This window comes from Opisthorchis viverrini, assembly GCF_000715545.1.
Source record: "Opisthorchis viverrini unplaced genomic scaffold opera_v5_432, whole genome shotgun sequence".
In the NCBI taxonomy this organism is placed as follows: Eukaryota; Metazoa; Platyhelminthes; class Trematoda; order Opisthorchiida; family Opisthorchiidae; genus Opisthorchis; species Opisthorchis viverrini.
In genome coordinates, this window is record NW_008752095.1 from 315,221 (window position 1) to 335,098 (window position 19,878).

The following is a 19,878-nucleotide window of genomic DNA, read 5'->3' on the forward strand; positions in this document are numbered from 1 at the left end:
CCAGTCGACCGACTTCCTCGAAGGGTTCTTTTCGCACAGTGAATGGCGAAAACGAGCCAGAGGCGGTCAAACAATGACTTGGTAGCCAAGTATAAAAACCATTATCAACAAACTCAGCTGCGCTGGCCACTGCCGTCCCCCTAGCTGGGGACCTCGAGACGGGCCACATCAATGAAGACATTGTCAGATATGGCCCAGTCGTGCCCTCAATGGTGCTCGTGCATCCAAGCTATTGTCTTCAATACATATCTCCCTTCTCAATTCACCCACTTAACGGTCCACTGACAGTGTTTTATTTACGCACCAACTGCGCGCCCTCCAATACGCAGCTACCTACCTCACCACCCGAAATACTCGGTGAACGAAACCGTGGCAGCCATAAACACTACACGACAGGTACGTAGTTCATACAGCTGACAATGATTGATAATGGCGATGGTAATGATGATGATGATGAAGATGATGATGATGATGATGATGATAATGATGATGGGTCATCGGTCGGAGAAGGTAAGTGCGCGCATAAACAAGGCTTAAGGCCAGAGTCACCCGCGAAATTCAACGAATAATCGTACTTTCTATGGAGTCCTCGCAAGGGATCCCCCAGTCAGCTGATTTGTTTGCTTCGGATGGTAATTGCACTACCCGACTGCAACATATAAATTCACCTTTTCTTGGAAAATTTTCTTGAAGTCAAAATCACATCTGCTTAAAGACCTCTTGTTGCGGAGCAAACAGTGGCTACATCGAAATATGCAGCCAGTAACCCCATTGATCAATTCACACTGGTTGCGTCGCCTGCTGTCAAGTTTGTGACACGGTTCACAACCACATGCGCGACTACCTCCAAATTTCATGTTGCGTTTGGTGGCACTGAAACAAGAGCAGTTGCTGCATTCTTTCAGCACGGAATGATTAATCGCCCAGTCTTTGACGTAGGCCCTTTGTCACACACGGAGTGACTCAGTAACCAAACGGCGTCAAGGGGCAGGAAGTCAAAACTGCTGTCTGTGATTCCAATTTTTTCAACTTGTCACTCCCTACATCCTGTTTTTTTACGAGAAATTCCCCAACCTCAGCCACACCATACACAGTGCTCTCAGTTCACTCCATTGAGGAGTAATTCATTTTTTTCCAGAAACAAAGCGAGGAAGAAAAACAGGATAATTCTCTTCGCATCGGTGGGTAGCCATTGAGAAGCGTGTGCACTTTTCTCTCAAGTAAGCGAAGCGTTAACTGAATCAGTAATCGATATTCCAGCTCATTCGATTCTCTCTCTAGTCAACTGACATACATTCGGCATGATACAGTTTGATTGGATTTGCAAACTTAGGCTCGATGGAGCTCTTTCCATCCGTGGTAGATAATTTATCGGAATACAGGTGAAAGAAGTACTCCGGCGTCTGGGTAAGATAGGATTTGAGGAAATTTTCATTCCCATGCTCCTTTCCAGCATGATGCGATCCAAACGGCTAACCACACAATTTACAGTATCCATTTACCCTTACAAGTTTGAATGACACAAGGAGAACAAAGAGACCGGTAGAAACACCGGTTTTGTACTGCCCCGTCAGTCCTCCACGTAACCAATGGGAACAGGTCTAAAGCAGTAGTAACCACGTGATTACAAATCGGATGGAAGACATAAATTGTTGTATCGCTCGTTGATTTGAACACAGTTAACGCTTCGGTCGATCTGCCGAAACGGCTCCGGTGTACTTAGAGCACCTATGTTTCTGCGGAAATGAGGACGAGCGTTTTGGCGGGAAGAAGCATGAGAGGCAAGGCCGGTCCTGCTCATGTGAACACAGTCACGGTTTAAGCGGTCCCCAGAGCTTACTGATGCTATTTATACTTTCATCGCTTGTCTCCCTCTATCGGCTAGTTTATCTATGAGCTGCGATACACACTGAGTCTGAAAACGAGCCAGGCCTGTATGTGCACTCTTTCACCAGGTGTTTTTGTCTCCATGATCTAGAAAATACTATCTTTGAAGGTCACGGGAAGTCTTCTCCCATATCTCACATTTGCGTAGCCTAAATAACACATCAAAACCTGTTCATTTTCAGTGGTTTTCTCAGCTGAGGAACAGCTGTGGGACCCAGCCATATTGATCACTTCTTGAGCGAGAGAGATCTGTTGATGGGAGGACGGCCAAATCCCTAGCTTCGATCGGCAACCGAGTGGCTTTCAAACCGTGTTCATTTGAAGAAACAGCTTATCTGTTCCCGTTTTTATTACACCCCCTCTACTTGACTCCGTTTGATGTATAACGTTCACAACAAAATCGGATCATATCAGGGACGAAATCGATAAATCTCACCAATGAAGCAGACCGTTTGGTTTTTACTTCAGTTTCGCTTGTTTAGCCTCACTGTGCTATTCGACCGGTCGTCCTCAAACTTACCGTCAAACACAGTTTCTACGCTCCCCCAAAACATGCTGCCTATAACACTTCACGGAATACGCACGAACCAATGATCGACAAACCAAAAGACAAATCCATTGCACAGAAGGGCATCTAAAGCGCCAGCCAAAAACCGATACCTTAGGAGTCTGAATAAAATGACTTTTATTCTTCTCCATTTCCTCCTACGTTTGACGAGTGACTAGAGCGCGAATTTACTGACCGGAAGTTCTGTGGTTCGAACCCGACCTCTGCCTCTCAACTGCCCCTGAGTAGGCCTGGGCAACCTGGTAGTATCCCAGCTGTCGCGCCTCCTGTGGCATGGTAGCTAGACGTCACTATTACATTATTACGCTTGACGCATTTGGGAGTCACAAAGCCCTCTATCAGGAAAAAAAGAGAGATTCATTTGAGTCTCTCGTGAAACCCAAATTGATTTGCATTTGAGTTTTTACGCTCCTTGCAGTCCACTGTAATCAACAACAGAAGGCTCGCCATTCGTCTCATGGTCAGCTGTGTGAATGAAATCAACAGTGAAAGCTTTCGAACCGGGTGAAATTAGCTCGAGGTGCGAAATTCACGCCCGGATGATCAGAATGATGGATGCTCAAAGAAGGTCTAAACCGGTCCTGAGCTGCCGAACAGTCATCAGCAACCTTGTGAAAATATACTGCAATATGTCGAATATCGTCCCAACTGAAACATGAGGTGGTCTCTGTAGAGCACACATAGCTGAAGAAAAATAGCACAAACGAGAGATTCAACCGGGTCTCTCGTTAACAAAACCGAAATGGTAAATGAGTGTAGTTGGTCAGTTGGGCGGAGGGTTGCGCCTGCCTGATGAGCCCCAAGAAGGATGAAACCGGAAGTAGGTATTCGAAGGGCTTTTAAAAGTGTTATGAGTGATGGTTTGAATTTATGTTGAATAAAAAAATGCGACTTGCTAATCAGCGTAACTCATGCCAAAACATGATCCAATTCGCCATACGGTGAGTGCATTTTGCGGTGAGCGGAAAACCCCGATCAGTCAGCCTTGAGTTCGCGATCCGTCACACGATATATGAAACGAGTCAATGAATTTTACATAAGTTAAGGCACTAATCGATTATGTAAAAGGCACGACTGTCAGACTGGTTGGACAGCATTAGGAGCATGCATCAGAGGTAATCAGTAGAGTTAAATTTGAATTATGAAAAGAACTCGGCTGCCATGCCAAACGATGTTTACATTTCTTCCTGTGAGTGAGGTCAATCCATGCTGAAAAAAAACGAGAAGCGAGGTACACTTGTTTTATCTTTATTGTGAATCATCAGCGGTGTGCCTCTAACGAGACTCTAGGGGTGTCTGAATACTTGAAGCATCGGCTATGAGTGGCTGATCAGCAGCGTGACTCACTCACACTCGGGCAGAATGCAGCGTCATTTTTTCTTCAGTCACGTAACCCATATCATGTGATCACATGTCTAATGGTTCCTCGAGTACTGACTGACTTTTCAGTGGTCAGTTCCTAAAACCCGAAAATTATTCTCCCCTCTGAATTGCCATGACTTGCCTTGTAGTGTCTTCGACTACAGGAAGGAAAACCGATGGAAATTCCAAAACCTCACATTGACTCGATTTCTCAAGGTCGTGAAGGATCAAAACTTTTGAAGGGAGGTTGTCTTTTGTTAAAAATGCTGTTTTAAGGACGGTCCAACTATTTGAAGGATCACAGAATTTGTGTTTTCCAAAAAACCTTTTTTCTGGGATCTGGTCAGTGCTACCCATTGTACACCTGACTGATATGATACAGACGTACTCTCCGGGTTTCGACGTGGCACACAGGTGCGGCACGCCTTACGAGGAAGGGGTTATGCCCATTGACAGATGGAGAGTGCTCCGCACATACTCTTTGGAAGTCTCCCCAAATAAAAGCAAGCTTTCTGTGTTTGTGAGTTCAATTTTGAGTCAATCGTTCTACTACTCGTTAGCCACTTCTGAGGTAGCGAGATCTGAGAACCACGCCGACCTCTGCGATCCCACTCTACGTTCAGTAGACATGTCTGCCGCGTAGGGAATGTTTCAAAGTAAACAGAGACATTGAAGTTGGATGAATTAGGCACGAATTTGTTATAAAATACTACAATTTCTTTTCACAATGAGCACACTTATCAGCTGAAGGCAAAGCTGTGTGGGACTGGTCTAGCTAGGAAAGGTTTTTAATTGAACAGCAATGTTGAGTGGCTACGTCATAGATTGTTTTTCGAAACACTCTCGTGTCATTGGTGAGAGATGGTGAGAAATAAGCTCGAGGTGGCTCTGTGATTGAGGTGCGAACTTACTAACCAGGACGCCTGTGGTTTGCACACACCGCCATCATATCGACTGCCTCTGCTCCCGTGCTTGTTACTTGCTTGTGTGGCAGCTGGGCACTACGAGGGTCCTACAGCTAAACGAAGACCTGCAGATGTGGTTCAAGCTTCCGGGCCATCAAATTCTGAAGAAACCTATCCCGTAGTGCACTACTCGACACACCGAAGCAGCTACTACACTTACTAACCAGGACGCCCGTGGTTTGCACCCACCGCCATCACATCGACTGCTTCTGCTCCCGTGCTTGTTACAGATAGTGCGGCAGCTGGGCACTTCGGGGGTCCTACAGCTGAATGAAGACCTGCAGATGTGCTTCAAGCTTCCGGGCCATCAAATTCTGAAGAAAACTCTCCCACAGTGCACTACTCATAAGGTTGCTGAAAAATTCTTCGACAGCCCACGACCGGTTTTGCACTTCTTGGAGCGCACGAAGTAGGCGCAGTCCCCGGGTTTCCGTCAACTTTATGTTCTATTTGAAACCAAATTGCATGAAATTAGCGAAATAAATCCGTTTGCATGACTAACCTGGAACCCAGCTGAATTTCTCTTTTGTGATGTGTATCCTGTGTTCAGATATCTGGATAGGTCGCTGAATAGCATTTATAGAAGTTGGTTTCCTTGACGACTATCTCCTTGTGTCTGTTTCATGTCAATAGTGCCCCAGAATCAAACGTTTTCCGTCTGGAAGAACTTGGTTCGGATTCTCCACTTTTCGACAGGTCGAGAGTAGGCGAGTTAGTAGTTCGTCAATACAACGCTATGGACGAGTTCAGTTTGGCTGTCTGTCTAGTTTCAACTAGGTTAACCCTCGAATAAGGAGCCTCATGGTCATCGTCAACCAGTTTTGAGCTGTTCGATAGGCAGTCCGTCATTCTTTGGTATTTACGCAGTTCTAGCCCTTCTAATTTGGGACAAGCACCTCACTAGATTACTGCCAATCAGTTGAGTAGTATGGAGCAGTTCTTCCGTATATCTGGAATATATTCCGACTTGGTGGATTAGAGGATGATGAGTTGAAAGTGACTAAATCTAATCACCTTCATCTTTCATTCCTCAGCTCTGAAACCGTTCCCTCAGACTGTTTTTGTGAACTGAAATTCATTCGGAGTGAACGTCTTTGAGGGGTTTTTCGTCAACCAGCGATGAAATTGTGGCGTCATTTTGTACCAAGTTACTCATCCGATGATTACTCAGACTGAATCACTTCCAATGGTTACCGACTGTTCAACTTCACCCAGCTCAGAACTCAAGGGGTAAAAGGGATACCTGAGAATTTATTACATTTACAAATAGTTCAGTCGCCGGAAATACCAGTTCGCCGTGTTTCTACTGCTCTAAACCAATGCTGGATATTCTAAATTGACAGGTGCCCCGTTGCATCAGGTTTCCTGCATCTCTTTGGTAAAAAGGAACTCCTTTTCTTATCTCTGGATCTTAAGGGATGTGTGTATTAGGCTACAGTGTGGGGTGTTTCCTTGTATGGCTGTGAGACTTGGCCTGTTCGAGAAACGGAACTGAGACGTCTTCACGTGTTCCACTATCATTGTCCCGGGACTATAGCTCATGTGGGTTGGTGTTGGCAAATCCATGACGAGGCAACTAGAAAGCGAGTTTTTGGCTGTGTACCCAGCACCAGAAGCTGTGTTGGTTGGCACACGTATTGCGTATGTCGAGTTATCGTTTGCCGAAGAGAGTGCTGTTTTCTGTGCCCAATTCAGGGTTGTGGAAGCAGAGAGGTGGCCAACTCTCGACCTGGTAAAGGGGTATGAATAGGATTACGAAACGTATGGGTTCTGTCGTGCTACTCACCTACTAGGATAGGGGTTGCGTGATTCCCACTGCACGTGGTCGGATCGTTCAGCTGTAGCACCCTTCCGGTGTCTAACTGCCATGCCACCCGAAGGCTGCACGAGGGCTGGGATACTGCCAGGTTGCCCAAGCCTAGACAGGGGGAGTCGAGAGGCGGAGGTCGGGTTCGAACCACAGACCTTCCGGTCAGTAAATTCGCGCTCAAACCACTTGGGCTATCTCGCCCCTACGTGGTTAGAGAGCTACCACATAAGGCTGCTCCTCGACGCTAATGACTTTCCTGTTGTCAGTTTCTATCCAGATTGCCTGAGTGAGTGTCTGGAGGTGTAGGTACCTCGGAATGATTGTAGTAAGCTAGCACTAACTCCCTTCCCTGTCCGTCTTTTGCTCACAAGGCTTTGAACTAAATCAAAGTTGTACGGTTGTACGAGGCATCGATGTTGAAAATTGATTTTAAGCTGTCGATTATGATATTGATAATGGCGATTTCAATTTTCTAGCGTTAGGTGATTACTTAGGGCGAGCCCACAGATCGACAGTGGTATTTCAAGAACGGAACATGGTTCTAAAATTAGAAATGAGAATTAGACACTTTTTGGCAGGCGAGTGTATAACTCGTCTTCTTCCTCTTAAATAAAAATGGCAAAATTTGAATGGTAAAACCGTTGGTCCGCTTGGTCCTGTACGGTTTGCTTCGCTGAGTATTGTTCCAAGTACATTACGTGAAATTTTGAGGCCAGCATCACATTCCAGTTGACTGCTAAACAGATGATTTGGACATCTGCTCCCCGTTCTCTCGTGGTTCCCTCATTCAAAGCTTAAATGCCGACGCCGTGGTATCTGTGTGTCTTGGCAACAGGTGCTTTCTGCCGTTCATGTCTGACTAACTTCAGTTCCTCTAGAGTTATGATGGTTCAGCTTCCCGGTCAGGTTATCGACTTTTACCCCACATTGTACCAATTACATCTGCGTTCTAAAGCGGATTTTAAGATCCGGTCCTTAGTAAATGTGTAGACTATGAACCTGGGTTGGTTTGAAGCGCTTCCACTAGTTGGCTTGATTGCAGGGCAGTTGGGGAAGGAGAGACTGACCCAAAGATCTGACCTACGCGGCTGTATAGAGGTGACCAGCTCGGTTCCAGGAAAACAGGATTTGTCTTGCTGACACTTCTACGCCTAGCGGATGTTCTGAGCACCAGCGGATTCTTGGCTTCCAGGAATATTTCGACTTTATGCGGATCAAGGGCAAGACGATCAGAAAGTGTGCGAGCTAGTCCTTCTCCACTGGTCCTTTCTCGTTTGGCAAACAGGCCCTTACAACCACGAAGATGCTGGTCTCCTTACCAGCATCGCATTTCTTCGGCATAAGGCATTTTCACTTGTTCATCCTGATTGCCTCTTGATGTGATCACTCATATCATTTGAGCTCGGTACTTCTGTCCAACTGCTCTGGGCTTCCTGAGCAAGTTAAACCTTAAGCAAATGGGTTTCTGGAGGGGCATCACAGTCCACCCACCAGAAAAAAATTAGCGCCCCAGGTCGAGTTTTCGTGCGTAAAATGGAGAGGTTTAAAATCATTATGACCTACGGTTCCGTCTGTCTGTTTCTGATATTATCCTTTAGTTTCCAAATTGTCAATGTTTCTCAAACTCTCTTCTGTTGTTGCAACTCGACGTTCGATCTGGATTACTTTGCTAATGGGTGATTAGAAATGAACCTGAACTGCGTTTGTTCTGTGAACCGCATTTAAACAAATGCTCAGTGTCAAAAAGTTGACGGATCTCGTCGCGTCGACCTGGGGAGCATCTAACAGACAGATTCAATCAATGCTCAGACCCGAAAGTTCTCATCAAATCACAGTCATCCTTGTCCCAAGTTTTGCTCCAGCACCCTCTAAAAACATTTATTTATTTATTGAATTACGGCCAAGTTATTTTTTGATAATTCGAATTTTGGTTTCTCGCGCCACTTTCCACCACCTTATACAACTTTCCGAAAAACCGAGTTTTTCTCCTTTTGGCTAGTTGCACATTGTGTGTTCTAAAGTATTTATCATTCCTCAAGGTCATTATAACCATATAAGCTCTTCTCTGATGGCTCTATCTTCCTCCACTTTCTGCGCTTGGAGTGGTTGGAATGGCATCGTATCAGGGAATTTTTGTGCTCGCTCTCACTAGCCTATAGCAATTGATCGCACCCATTCACACAGTAACAGCGGCAGACAGAGGACTTCACTTGATGACTTTGAAGAAAATCGTTCAGCTGTTACACCCTTCCGGTGCCTGGCTGCCATGCTACTTGAAAGAAGCACAATGGCTGATATATTATCAGTGGGAGGAAGAAGGCCTTCGCTGCGGAGTTGTTCATTAGAGAACCACCAATTGAACAGTTACAGACTAATGGACAGGGCAGCGAAACTCTCATATGCATCTTGTTTATAAAAACTGAATATCCATCTTCTCCTTGAAAGCGTCTTCCTGAACTTTCCTGGATATCCATTGACTGTTACTCAACTGCAAGCAAATGCCATCAGTAGTATTCCACTTTTCAAAAGAAGCGAAGCGGACTTACGAGAAATCATACTACTCGCATGCCTCATCAGTAGTATCCACCATTACACCAGGTTGCCCAAGTCAAGACAGAGGAAGTCGAGAGGTAGAGGCTGGGTTCGAACCACGTACCTTTCAGTCAGATAATTCGCGCTCTAAGCACTTGAACCATCTCGTTTCTGATGACTTCTGGAAACTGCATGAGGCAACCGGATATTTCGGTATCGTAAAACGAAGTCGGAGGGCAGACCACAGTGGATGGTTAAGGAAAGAACACACATCTGAACACAGTTCGGACTTGCAAGCTATGGGGAATAAGCTAGTCCAGATAACACACGAGTGGAATGCAGATGCAAAACAAGCTCAGGTGCGGAACTTCAAGTTTTTCACTCCAAACAAGAGAGTTAAACTTTTTTAACCGGGAAACACTGTAATCATGGAGTAGTTTACGTTTATTGTCATTTAAAAAATGACACACGTAATTCAATTCATGTACACACTGGATACGTACGACTAAGACATGAGCCTATTTGGTTGAAGTGACCTTGACAAACTGACAAGCGTAAAAAGCTACCGGAGCATACACCCGCACATCAAAATCCAAACAAAAAGGGTAGTGACGAGAAGAAAATAAGTAACAACAACAGCGATAAAATACCATTGTGCATCGATTACTTTACAACAGGACAGAAGCACTGACAAGAACAAGTGTACACGCACACACACACACACACACTAACGGCTAGCAGTGAGTGGAGGATTGATCCAATTCATGGACACGGTGATGACGTTTCGGTCGATTTGTCCAAATATTGGCGTACCTCAGCTGAATGATACCAAAGCCGTTTACGCATTCACTTTGTACACCCACCACACACACACACACACACACACACACTAACGGCTAGCAGTGAGTGGAGGATTGATCCAATTCATGGACACGGTGATGACGTTTCGGTCGATTTGTCCAAATATTGGCGTACCTCAGCTGAATGATACCAAAGCCGTTTACGCATTCACTTTTGGCAAGTAAACACTCAGTGCGATAACTCTGTGAGTTTCCACGCCCACGCTGAGTGTCCCGGGGCGGTTATGGTGGGATCTGCAACGTTGGAATTCACCAGATGAATACAGAACATGTTCATTGTGTCTTCTACATACGTCGCATGACAGAGAACCAGAAAACCTACTCAGCTCAATCAGGTACCAGGGTATAGTGGTGGCCAGTCCCTGTGAATAGAGCGAAGTCGCCCGGCTGACGGCCAGTCAACACGTGCTCCATGATGTGGACTCACTGATTGAGGGATGAGTGATGCTGTATCATGTCGATGGGCGAGTTGAACAGACTGCTGTTAGCCGAACAGTTAAGAGTCTAACTACCAGCCGGGGGGTGGGAGCGGTGACAGATTGCCACAAATTTCTGAGTTTCGTGAGATGCGCACGAAACAGTTCTACAATAGTTCACGGCTTCGAAGCATAGAATTGCTTCACTTAAATGATAGGATCTCGATTGATGGTAACTGTCTTGAAAGCGAGCTTTGGGACGAGTCAAATATTGGCAGGACATGCGGAAGTCAGTATGTATTCGACTTATTACACACCATCATCCTCAATGAGGCCATAAGTTTCCTGAAGAAGACTGCAGTAACTAGACCTTGCACGTTTTGTGTGGATGAAAGACTGAGGGATAAAGTCTGTTCCTCTCGGAAACGAAAACTTGGACAATAATAATGGGATGAATGGATAATCGAAGAGCAAATAAAATTACAGAAACCGAAGTTCACTGGACAGGCCTGGGGAAGAGTCCCCCTAGATATCAAGGGTAGCTTCCAGGTCTCCGATGGTGTTCAAACTTTTGCAATGAAACTGGAAGTCTGGCGGATCTTCTGACACCGTGTCCCATGTTCCTAGCCAATCCACAATCGCACGTGAATGACTATTTTTGCGTTTGTCATGAGCAAAACTTTATGGGAGTCATTCGACGCGTAACTGCCGTTGTAACTGGAACGAAGCACAAGCACTACCTGTTTACCTGCGAATAGCTAGCAACAATCGAAATACTGGAGTTGGGTTATTAGCTGAACTTTCTCCAGCGGCCACCCCAAATTAATAAATTAATAAATGATAAATTATCTCGGGGGCGAGATGTCCCAAGTGGTAAGAGCTCGAATTTACTGTCCGGAAGGTCCGTGGTTCGAATCCGAACTCCACCTCTCTACTACCCCTATCTAAGCTTCGGCAACCTGGCAGTATTCCAGCCCTCGTGCTTCCTTCGGGTGCCATGGCAGCTAGGCACCAGGGGGTGCTACAGCTGAACGCAAATGAATAAATAAATAGATAAATAAATAAATAAACAAACAAACAAGTACCAACAAGAAGTCCATCTCAACATGAGCACAGTTCACAGGTAAGCCACGTAAAGCATTAGTCTACGATTCGAAAGCGCCTCATTAGTCAAACAAAGGATGTCGTTCTGACAGTTCGTCTCCCCAAAAGTATGACTGGGTAGTCTTGACTTCATTTCCTGGAATTCGATAGAACGTAGAGCCTTGAACCGGGTGACGTCACATCGCCATCACCACCCGTATACCTAACAGTTTCGGACAACGTTAATGTGATGACTGACTCTCACCAGATACAACATTCACAGCAGAGTGAGGTCGTGCAAAAGTCTAGACCCGAACGAGAGTCACTGGTGAAATTCAACTTAGCGATTACATGGTACTGGCTTCTGCTGGTTTTCTTTACACCGCATCATAAAGGGTTACTTCTTATGTTGGGATGTCATAAAAGAGAGTCACAACGTTGATGCACCAATTTCGGTGTTTTCAGCACAATTTATCGCTGTTCGTTCCTGTGCCTGATGGAAGGTCTCTGAAACTATCCGCACAGTTACGATAAGTTTGGCTGATCCCCACTAGTGAACCCTGTTTGGAAGGACTACAGTATGCACCTACAATACGGCTGTGACACCTTTGGTTAGGACCAGGTCAAAGGCTCCGGATTCGGTTGAAAAGGTCACCTGAGACAGGGATTTCGAGTGTGGAACGGGTGAGGGGATGTGAAGCGGGACTGAAGTGCAAGGTGGCAGACAGAGGGACTGTAAACTTCTCAAGTGAAAATCGCCAGAAGATTGGAAGCTGGGTTTGGTAAGGTGGAAATCTCACAAAGTGGCCGAGGCAGTTGCAACCAACAACATGAAATCCCCCCTCCCCGAAGACGGACAGAGGCAAATGGCCACCCAGGATGAATCTTGGTGTCTTGATTTGGCTCATTCCCAATGCCACGCTAGCTGTTCCTCAACAGTCGAATTTTTATAGAAATCGAGTAAGTTTCACCTCAGTATTGGACTGTACTTGGGTTTGCTCGCTTCATGGCGAAAGGCGTAAGAGTTAAGCAATCTGGTTCAAGCACTGGTTTACGTCGGGGTACGGTATTCATGCTGCGTATAGCTGAGGGACATAGTTCGCCGACAGCCAGCGATGAAATCAGATTCCTCTCAGAAACGGTTTAAAAAGTCGGATATCTGTCCCCTTGAGTGAAGTGTACTCAGATGGCTGGAAAAAATCAATCGTTATCGGCATTCGGAAATCAACCGAATGCGTGTTATAGACGCAAACGTGAAGTTATTCAGAACACATTCAAACAAAGGACTGTAACTGACCGGGCGGATTTCAACTCTTTCCTTCGACTGATTAAAGTTTCCGGTAAGTTGGCTAAAATGCATCGGGTTGATTTCTGTTATTGGATGTCGGTGACCGTTTCGTTCTCGAAGAATAGTCGTTGTGCTACTTTGCACCTAGGGCGTTTTTAATTAAGCCTGAAGTAAAAAAAACTGTACGGATAGAACGATGGTATTGTACCAAAAGGATAGAGTCTTACCAATACCCCTATCATTGCAATGGCGGGGCGATCTACTCAGTCAAATGTTTGAATAGATGTTGAACAGTGTTCACACGTACTTTCGCTAGCCACCCGACCTTCACATAATTAAAAAAAAACAACCTTCAGGATGTCGATCTATAATTTGCTGGTTCACGTGGGCTCCAAAACTTTGGTTTGACCACGTAAACGTATCCATCGCATGTCCGATTGTCTGCCTGCCTGAACGAGAAATGAAGTTGGTTGACATTGAGTTGTAGAATATCACAAGGAGAGATTCAGTCGAGTTCCTCGTGAAGACCAAATTGATTTGCAAATGAGTGTATCTCTAGGAAACAGAGTTCACTTTGGGTTCAAGTAGATGATAAGGTTGACGGAAGGGCGAAACCGGTCGTGGGCTGTTGAAGAGTTTTCAGCAACCTTGCGAGTAGTTTCCTTTATGAAAATATACTGCGATATCTCGAATATCGTACCAACTAAAACATGTGGCCTGTGTGCAGCACATTCAGTTGTCGTATACCCTAAAGGGTGAGTATGTTGACCGATGGTCCTCGCGTTGGACACACCAGTGCACTGATGCTCTTCACTATATCGTGAAGAGGGGCGGGCTGTAGAGTTTTAATCTCTTCTTCTCGGACTGACCTTGCCACATGGGGAGTGGATTCCGTGCTCATAATCAGAATTGTCTTCATTTGGTGGTCTGTGCCATCGTTTGAATCCTATGGGCTTGTCTACAGGACATTCACGAAGTCCAGTTTATTCTGTGGTCTAAACGTGCTCAAATCGGCTGTTTGTATTGGTGAGATGAGGCACCCAGCACTGGATGTCACTCGGTCTGACACCATCCGACCACTAACTTATTGGACACTTGTCCGTGTCCAAATTGGGGCGATTATCTAACTAAAAGATGACACCTGGTCAAAAGTACGGTTCCCCTCTGTGAGAAGTCATCTCCCAGCACAACCTACCCGAGTTATCCACAATCACGAGGAACCGTGCTCAATCATTCGCAGATTTTCGCAATGGATCCAAATGGATTTTCACAAGAACTCGCCGGCGAAAACAATAGGACAATCACACTAAAATCCAGTTTCTATCGAGCCCCCCCCCCCCGACCAACCTACAGTGCCGAGGAAAACACACGAAACTACATCAAAGATATGGCTTCACTGACTAGGAAAAATGAACTGTGGAGAAGATGATGAAGGACAGCGTGGGTCAATGTGTGTGTGACAACACAGGGGATCGCAATGCTCGTTTACAAACACGACGAATCATGGTCAGAAGGAGATGGTGAGTGGTGAAAAGAGTAGCCAAAAGCTGCAATACAGCTGAAGCAAATCGATCACTAAAATATACACAACTGTGACAGTCATCTCGGAAGGGCAAAATTATGAGTGGTGCTTGGACGGAGTCGGTGTGACAGCGCAACGAAATTAAATGAACAAAAACAAAGAAAAATGCACGAGAACGACAAGAGCACGAAAAATGTGAGCATAAAAGAGAGAGAACACGAACTTGATTAGGGAAGTGAAAAAATGGCGAGGCATATTAATTACACGCATGTGGAGAAACCGGATGTTGTTGTAGCGATGATGGTGGTGGTGCTGAGCACGTCATAATGCCTAACTGGGACAGACAAGACAATGGGACCTAATGGAGTGTAAATGGCTAGGTGTCGACAGGCCAGCGGGATGAGAAACAACACGATAAGAGGATACCTTATCGGTTTAGGGTGATCGGAATGGGAAACGAACCCTGAAAGGAACAAAAGGCAGGGAAATAACTATCCCACGAATGAGGGATGGTCAAGGAAGCCGCTTTGAATGCGTGCGGTCAGACTTAGGACGGGTCCCGGGAGGAAGGATTTGAAGATAGAGAGATTAGAGGTACCAAAATCGTCAGAATGGAGAAAAAAGAGGAGGAATATCAGCCCTCATCAGCAGAATGTGAAAAGGGTGGCGCGGAGAACGAACGTAAAAGGCTATCGCAGAGTGAATAGCTGAGAGTAAGTTTCCTGAATTCATCGAACGATGAGGGAGAGGAACGATTTATCCCTGAAGTGGTTTGTGTGGGCCAGTGGGGGTTGCACACGTGGTAAAGCAAATGAAATGGATTCCTAGTATATATATGAACAAAGGCCTATTATACACCCCAAAAAGGAGCATATGTGTGACCGGCCTGCTGCACTGGACAAGTCACCATGATACTTTCTCGCAGCGAATCGAGTGTTCAAGGGCGCCTCGGAGTTGGCTGGTTAGGTGGCAGTCTCGGAGCGGGACAATTGGTAGGTTGGGAAAAGTAGGGGAAAAAGTGCCTTGTAGGTTTCCGGTCGTTCAGTGGCATTCCTTGAAGAACTTCATCCAGGAGTTGAAGCGGTCTACAGCGAGATAGCAGAGAAAAACAGAATCGTTTAGAACAGACAAGCGATTAGTTTGAAAGGAAGGCTATCGGTTTGCATACTTAGGATGACGGGATTGCAGACGAGCCAATTAACGTGGGAGATGAATTCATTAACCTGGGCAGTTGTATAAGTTCCGGTTGACGGGGTGGAGACGAGATTACGGGGAAGGTCAGGGCAGTTTTTGCCCATCTTCAACACCCAGGGTGCCGAGGACAGAGTTTACACTGTGACATTGCGATCCATACAGCATTGTGGATTAGAAACCTGGCTCCTAAGCGCCAAGGAAATACGAAAGATGTCGGTGTTTGACCACCGGTGTCTCCAGAACGTTGGGTCTGGTGGGCGCATCGGATTAGCAATACTGAGGCACGCCAGATAGATAAATTACTCACGCTTCATAGGCTAGGCTGATTACACGCACTCCGCATGCCAATGGACCGCGCGCCTTGCAGAGCTCCTTTGGGGCGGTCCTGCGCTCAGGCGGAAGCGACTGAGAGGTAGACAGTGTATGCCCCCGCGGCGATGTATGAAAACACCAGCCAGTAAACTGAGTCAGGTCAATACCTGCCACCTCCATGGATGGAGACCCCGGGACCCAACTCACCAATGGCTGATATGGCCCGGTCGGGCAGTAAGTGGCGCTCGTGCATCACAGCGAAGGAATTCCGTACGTGGGTACTCAGTTCTCGAACTAGCTGAACATGCCATCGCCTCTAAAGCTTGACTGTATCTCCCAAGCCCCTCCACTTTCTGCGGATCGAACCCTTGGCACATGGTTAGTGGCTGATAAAACAGAACTGAATGACAGGACCGTGTCGCACTCTATCAGCTTTCAAAGCGCAATGTACTGCTATACTGGGTAATGCTAGCAACTCAGGCTGTACAGATGGCTGGTGGTCTGGACAACCATACTTCCCAGTTCAGGGAAAGTCATGACACAGACGGAGGAAACAAATTACAAAGAAAACATACATCAACCATTCCGACAGGTTGTATTGTGTGAACGAGTTAACCACTTTGCTGCAACACTCACATGATGCGAACCCATGCTGTTGAGGAACATTAACAGGCAACACTCTAAGGTTAACTTTTCAGAACACATAGCCACAATGACTGGTAACTAGCGCTAAATTTCTTTAGGGCTGTACGTCCTCGATGAGACTTTTCTGAAGAAAAGTCAAATCTACCTCCGGACAGTCCACATCCGAGTTTAGCCTCCAACCCCCAAGGCCGAAAGATGCGGCTACCTCAAGTTGGTGTCACTCTTGTGGGGACACTACCACTGATTCGAGAAATTTAGTTGAGAAGAATGAAGCCCCAAGCCAGACGAAACAGTACTCTCTGGCTAGCCATGACAAACGTAATTTCCAAACCCTTCGCTGTACCGCCAAGTCCTCAATGTACGGTTGTGAGTCAAGCCAGTGGGAAGGTACCACTGGTTCCAGGCCATTGAAATGGTTCTGTGGGTAATTACGTTTCATCAGATCGATCCACGGTGAATCACGAAAAAAGAGTAAAAACAGCACAGGCAATGGCTATTTGGTTGCTTATAGTCTTTCCGTACTAACGATAAGGGGGTCTGTTGGGGATACCTTGGTTTACCACCGCCCTCGAACAACAACGCTGTTCACAACATTGAGTTTAACAGAATCCCGAAGAAGATTCGATTGCAGGTTTGACCTTGTGGAGCTTTCGACCAGAAGTTGGTAACGGTGCTCAACCCACGAATTCCCAAGGAGATTGGAACCTTCGAATTTCCGGATGAAAGCTGAACCTTACAAATGAGCTACGCGTGGCTGATCAGCGGTGTGATAGGGTAGAGCATCATTCAGTTCACGTAACTGGGAGTTAACTGCCGCGTCCAGCGACAAACGCGAACACAAACCACGAACACTCCTCTTAGAGGCCGCAGCTTACTTGAAATAACTCGGTTCGATACACCGATGCGCAAACACATTTGCAGTTGAACAGCAACCGGCAACCTACTACTGTTGAGATAATGAATCCGAATCATCTTTGAAATTCGTGGGAGGCGAAATGCTGAAGATTCCAAACAAGTAAGGGTAATGTACTACTCATAAGGTTGCTGAAAATCCATCGACAGCCCACGACCGGTTTCGTCCTTTTTGGGGCTCATCAGGTAGGCGCAGTTCCCGGGTTTCCGTCAACCTTATGTTCTACTTGAAACCAAATTGCACGGAATTAGCGAATATACACTCACTTGCAAACTAATTTGGTCATTCGAAAGACTCACCTGAGAACATCACAAACAGGAGATTCAGCTGGGTTCCAGGTGAGTCTCTCGAATGACCAAATTAGTTTATATTAGTATATATTAGCTTGGCTTTGTACGATGAAAGCCATCGCTGAATTTTGCGCGTTTGGTAAATACATGCCGCAGGACTAAGCTAAAGTATCGTGTGGTGTGATCGGTCCGCGGGTGTGAACCACTGTGACAGCCATTGGAGTGAACCGAATGAGTCAACGCGTGAGCAGCCACGTGTGTACGCTCGTATGACGGCGAGGGGAACACAACAACGACAACAACAACAAACCCGCATTGACGGAAAGAAAGAGAGTAGGGCAAGCGACAGTGGGCAGACGGTAGAAAAACAGGCCACAGCACGGTCATGTGTCCCTCTAGACGAATGGCATTTCGGAGGGCGATGGCTAAAAGTAAACAGATTCAAGAAGCGTAACAAGATGCTCGATGGAAACAAACAAGTCTCAGACTGTTAACACACGGTGACCTAGGGGACAAAGTGACAGACAGGAGACAAACTAGCAAAAAAACAACGTTCTGACTGGAATCACGAAAGAATCGAGGTCAAGGGATGAGTTGTTGTTGCTCTTAGAAACTATGGCAACATGTGATCCAGACTTGTTAGTGACCTAGAATGCAAACCTCGAAAACTGAAGTGGACGTGTCTCACCTATGCAGCTGAATCTCTATCCAACAAGGTGTTTCCTTGATACTTCGTCGTGGATAATCCGGTCCCCAGCCTTTCACGAAGCTTAGTCGAAGCATACACAAGCGACGTAGGTCATCTACCCCGACATCAGCAGTGGCTAGAGGCGACAGACCGCCGGCACCGCTTCCGGCGCCACCACTAGACGTACCACCGCCGCCACCCATTGCATTTTGGTTCGACTGTATTGCGTTTGTCTGTGACGGACCAGGAGGTAGCTGAGACATGAGAGGTGAGATTGGAGGAGCATTGGCAGTCGGTGATGGGATAGAACCGACCACGACAGCTGCTTGGTGTTCGGCGGCCAACTGAGCGGAGTGAGCAAGCAGCTTCATCTGCTCGTGACATTGTCTGATGTCGAACACCTATGCACAGATATGGGGGAGAAAGGTTAGAAACGTGCGAACAAGGCCCGCCGAAGAAATTAGGCATCAACAAGACTACGTTTCGTTTACCTTGATGTAGGCACCGGGATAAATCTTGTGCACGGCGTCGCCTGGTCTGCGTCCAGCCTCTCGATCAAGGTAGTAGCTTTGTACGAACACCGAGAACTCGGACAGACAGCGTATCCAAACGTCCCCTTCGCCGACATTATCCAACTCGACACCCTTGCCGATATAGAGACGCGACTTTTCCGACTGCTCCGAACTGTAGGAGTGAGAAGAGATATGGGAACAAAATGAGCAACGATCATGGCTCTGATGTAAATAGTCCGCCAAAGATTGGAACAATATGAGAACCACTTTCTGGTGATATGACACGTGATATGATGTAGACCGTTGATTAGCTCTCTTCTTCGGTGTAGACTCACCAGAATGATTGCTTCAAAACCGTACAAACGAAAGTAATGTGAATTCTACATTCCAGCAGTCATCTACAACCACAAAGATTCACGCTGTTTTGCATTTAACCGACAGAGAGAAGTGGAGGGGGTAACCGTAAAGATGGTTGGTTGCTGAAAGAACGGAAAGAACATATCGTGTGTTGGAGAACTCAATAACTTCAGTGGTCGGCGTACCGCCTCCAGCTACTCGTTGTTGCAAACAGTTACAAACGACGAGGGATGACGCGGATCTTCTTGTCGATGGGCACTGGTATCAACAAACACCGAAAAATCGACGCCAGATCACATACCCCAGCGATTCTCGTCCCATGAATAGCTACCGCCAACGGAACTCGGACGAAAACTGACAAGTCTGTGTAAATGAGCTGGTTAGGCTAATACACATGTGCCACTTCATGATCATCATTACTTTAGGTGTTTATAGTGGGTTAACCAGGTATTTCAGGCCGACGCATCAGTGCAAACGTAGAAAGCTAACCAGGAAACGAGGACTGGCACCGGAAAACCTGCTCTTAATAATCTTTATGAATCCCACAGTCACTTAGGTTGATAGAGAGGATAAGACGTATTGAAGCAGACTCGGTAGGATATGAGAATTAGTAAAGTACAAGGTATGTATAGCTAAATTCGAGAGTTCTCCCCCCCCCCCCCCCCAAAAAAAAA

General features: G+C 46.3%; 2 protein-coding genes across 2 annotated transcripts in view; one reads left to right on the plus strand and one right to left on the minus strand.

Annotated features, from left to right (window-relative positions):
* Positions 1-419: 419 nt before the first annotated feature.
* On the plus strand, positions 420-9,034 carry T265_11011 (hypothetical protein; the record flags this gene model as incomplete). The annotated part of the gene is given in 6 exon segments (XM_009177548.1): positions 420-510; positions 2,614-2,731; positions 6,126-6,202; positions 6,221-6,522; positions 6,581-6,894; positions 8,899-9,034. 6 exon segments carry the CDS (start codon positions 420-422, stop codon positions 9,032-9,034), a joined length of 1,038 nt encoding a protein of 345 aa, XP_009175812.1.
* Positions 9,035-14,161: 5,127 nt separating this feature from the next.
* The window catches only part of T265_11013 (hypothetical protein), a gene marked incomplete at both ends in the record, with an annotated part of 42,889 nt that continues 37,172 nt past the window's right edge, over positions 14,162-19,878 (minus strand). The window contains 3 exons of the mRNA XM_009177549.1: positions 14,162-15,378; positions 18,336-18,736; positions 18,827-19,019. Coding sequence (XP_009175813.1) covers positions 15,231-15,378; positions 18,336-18,736; positions 18,827-19,019 — 742 coding nt within the window. The remainder of the gene's footprint in view (positions 15,379-18,335; positions 18,737-18,826; positions 19,020-19,878) is intronic.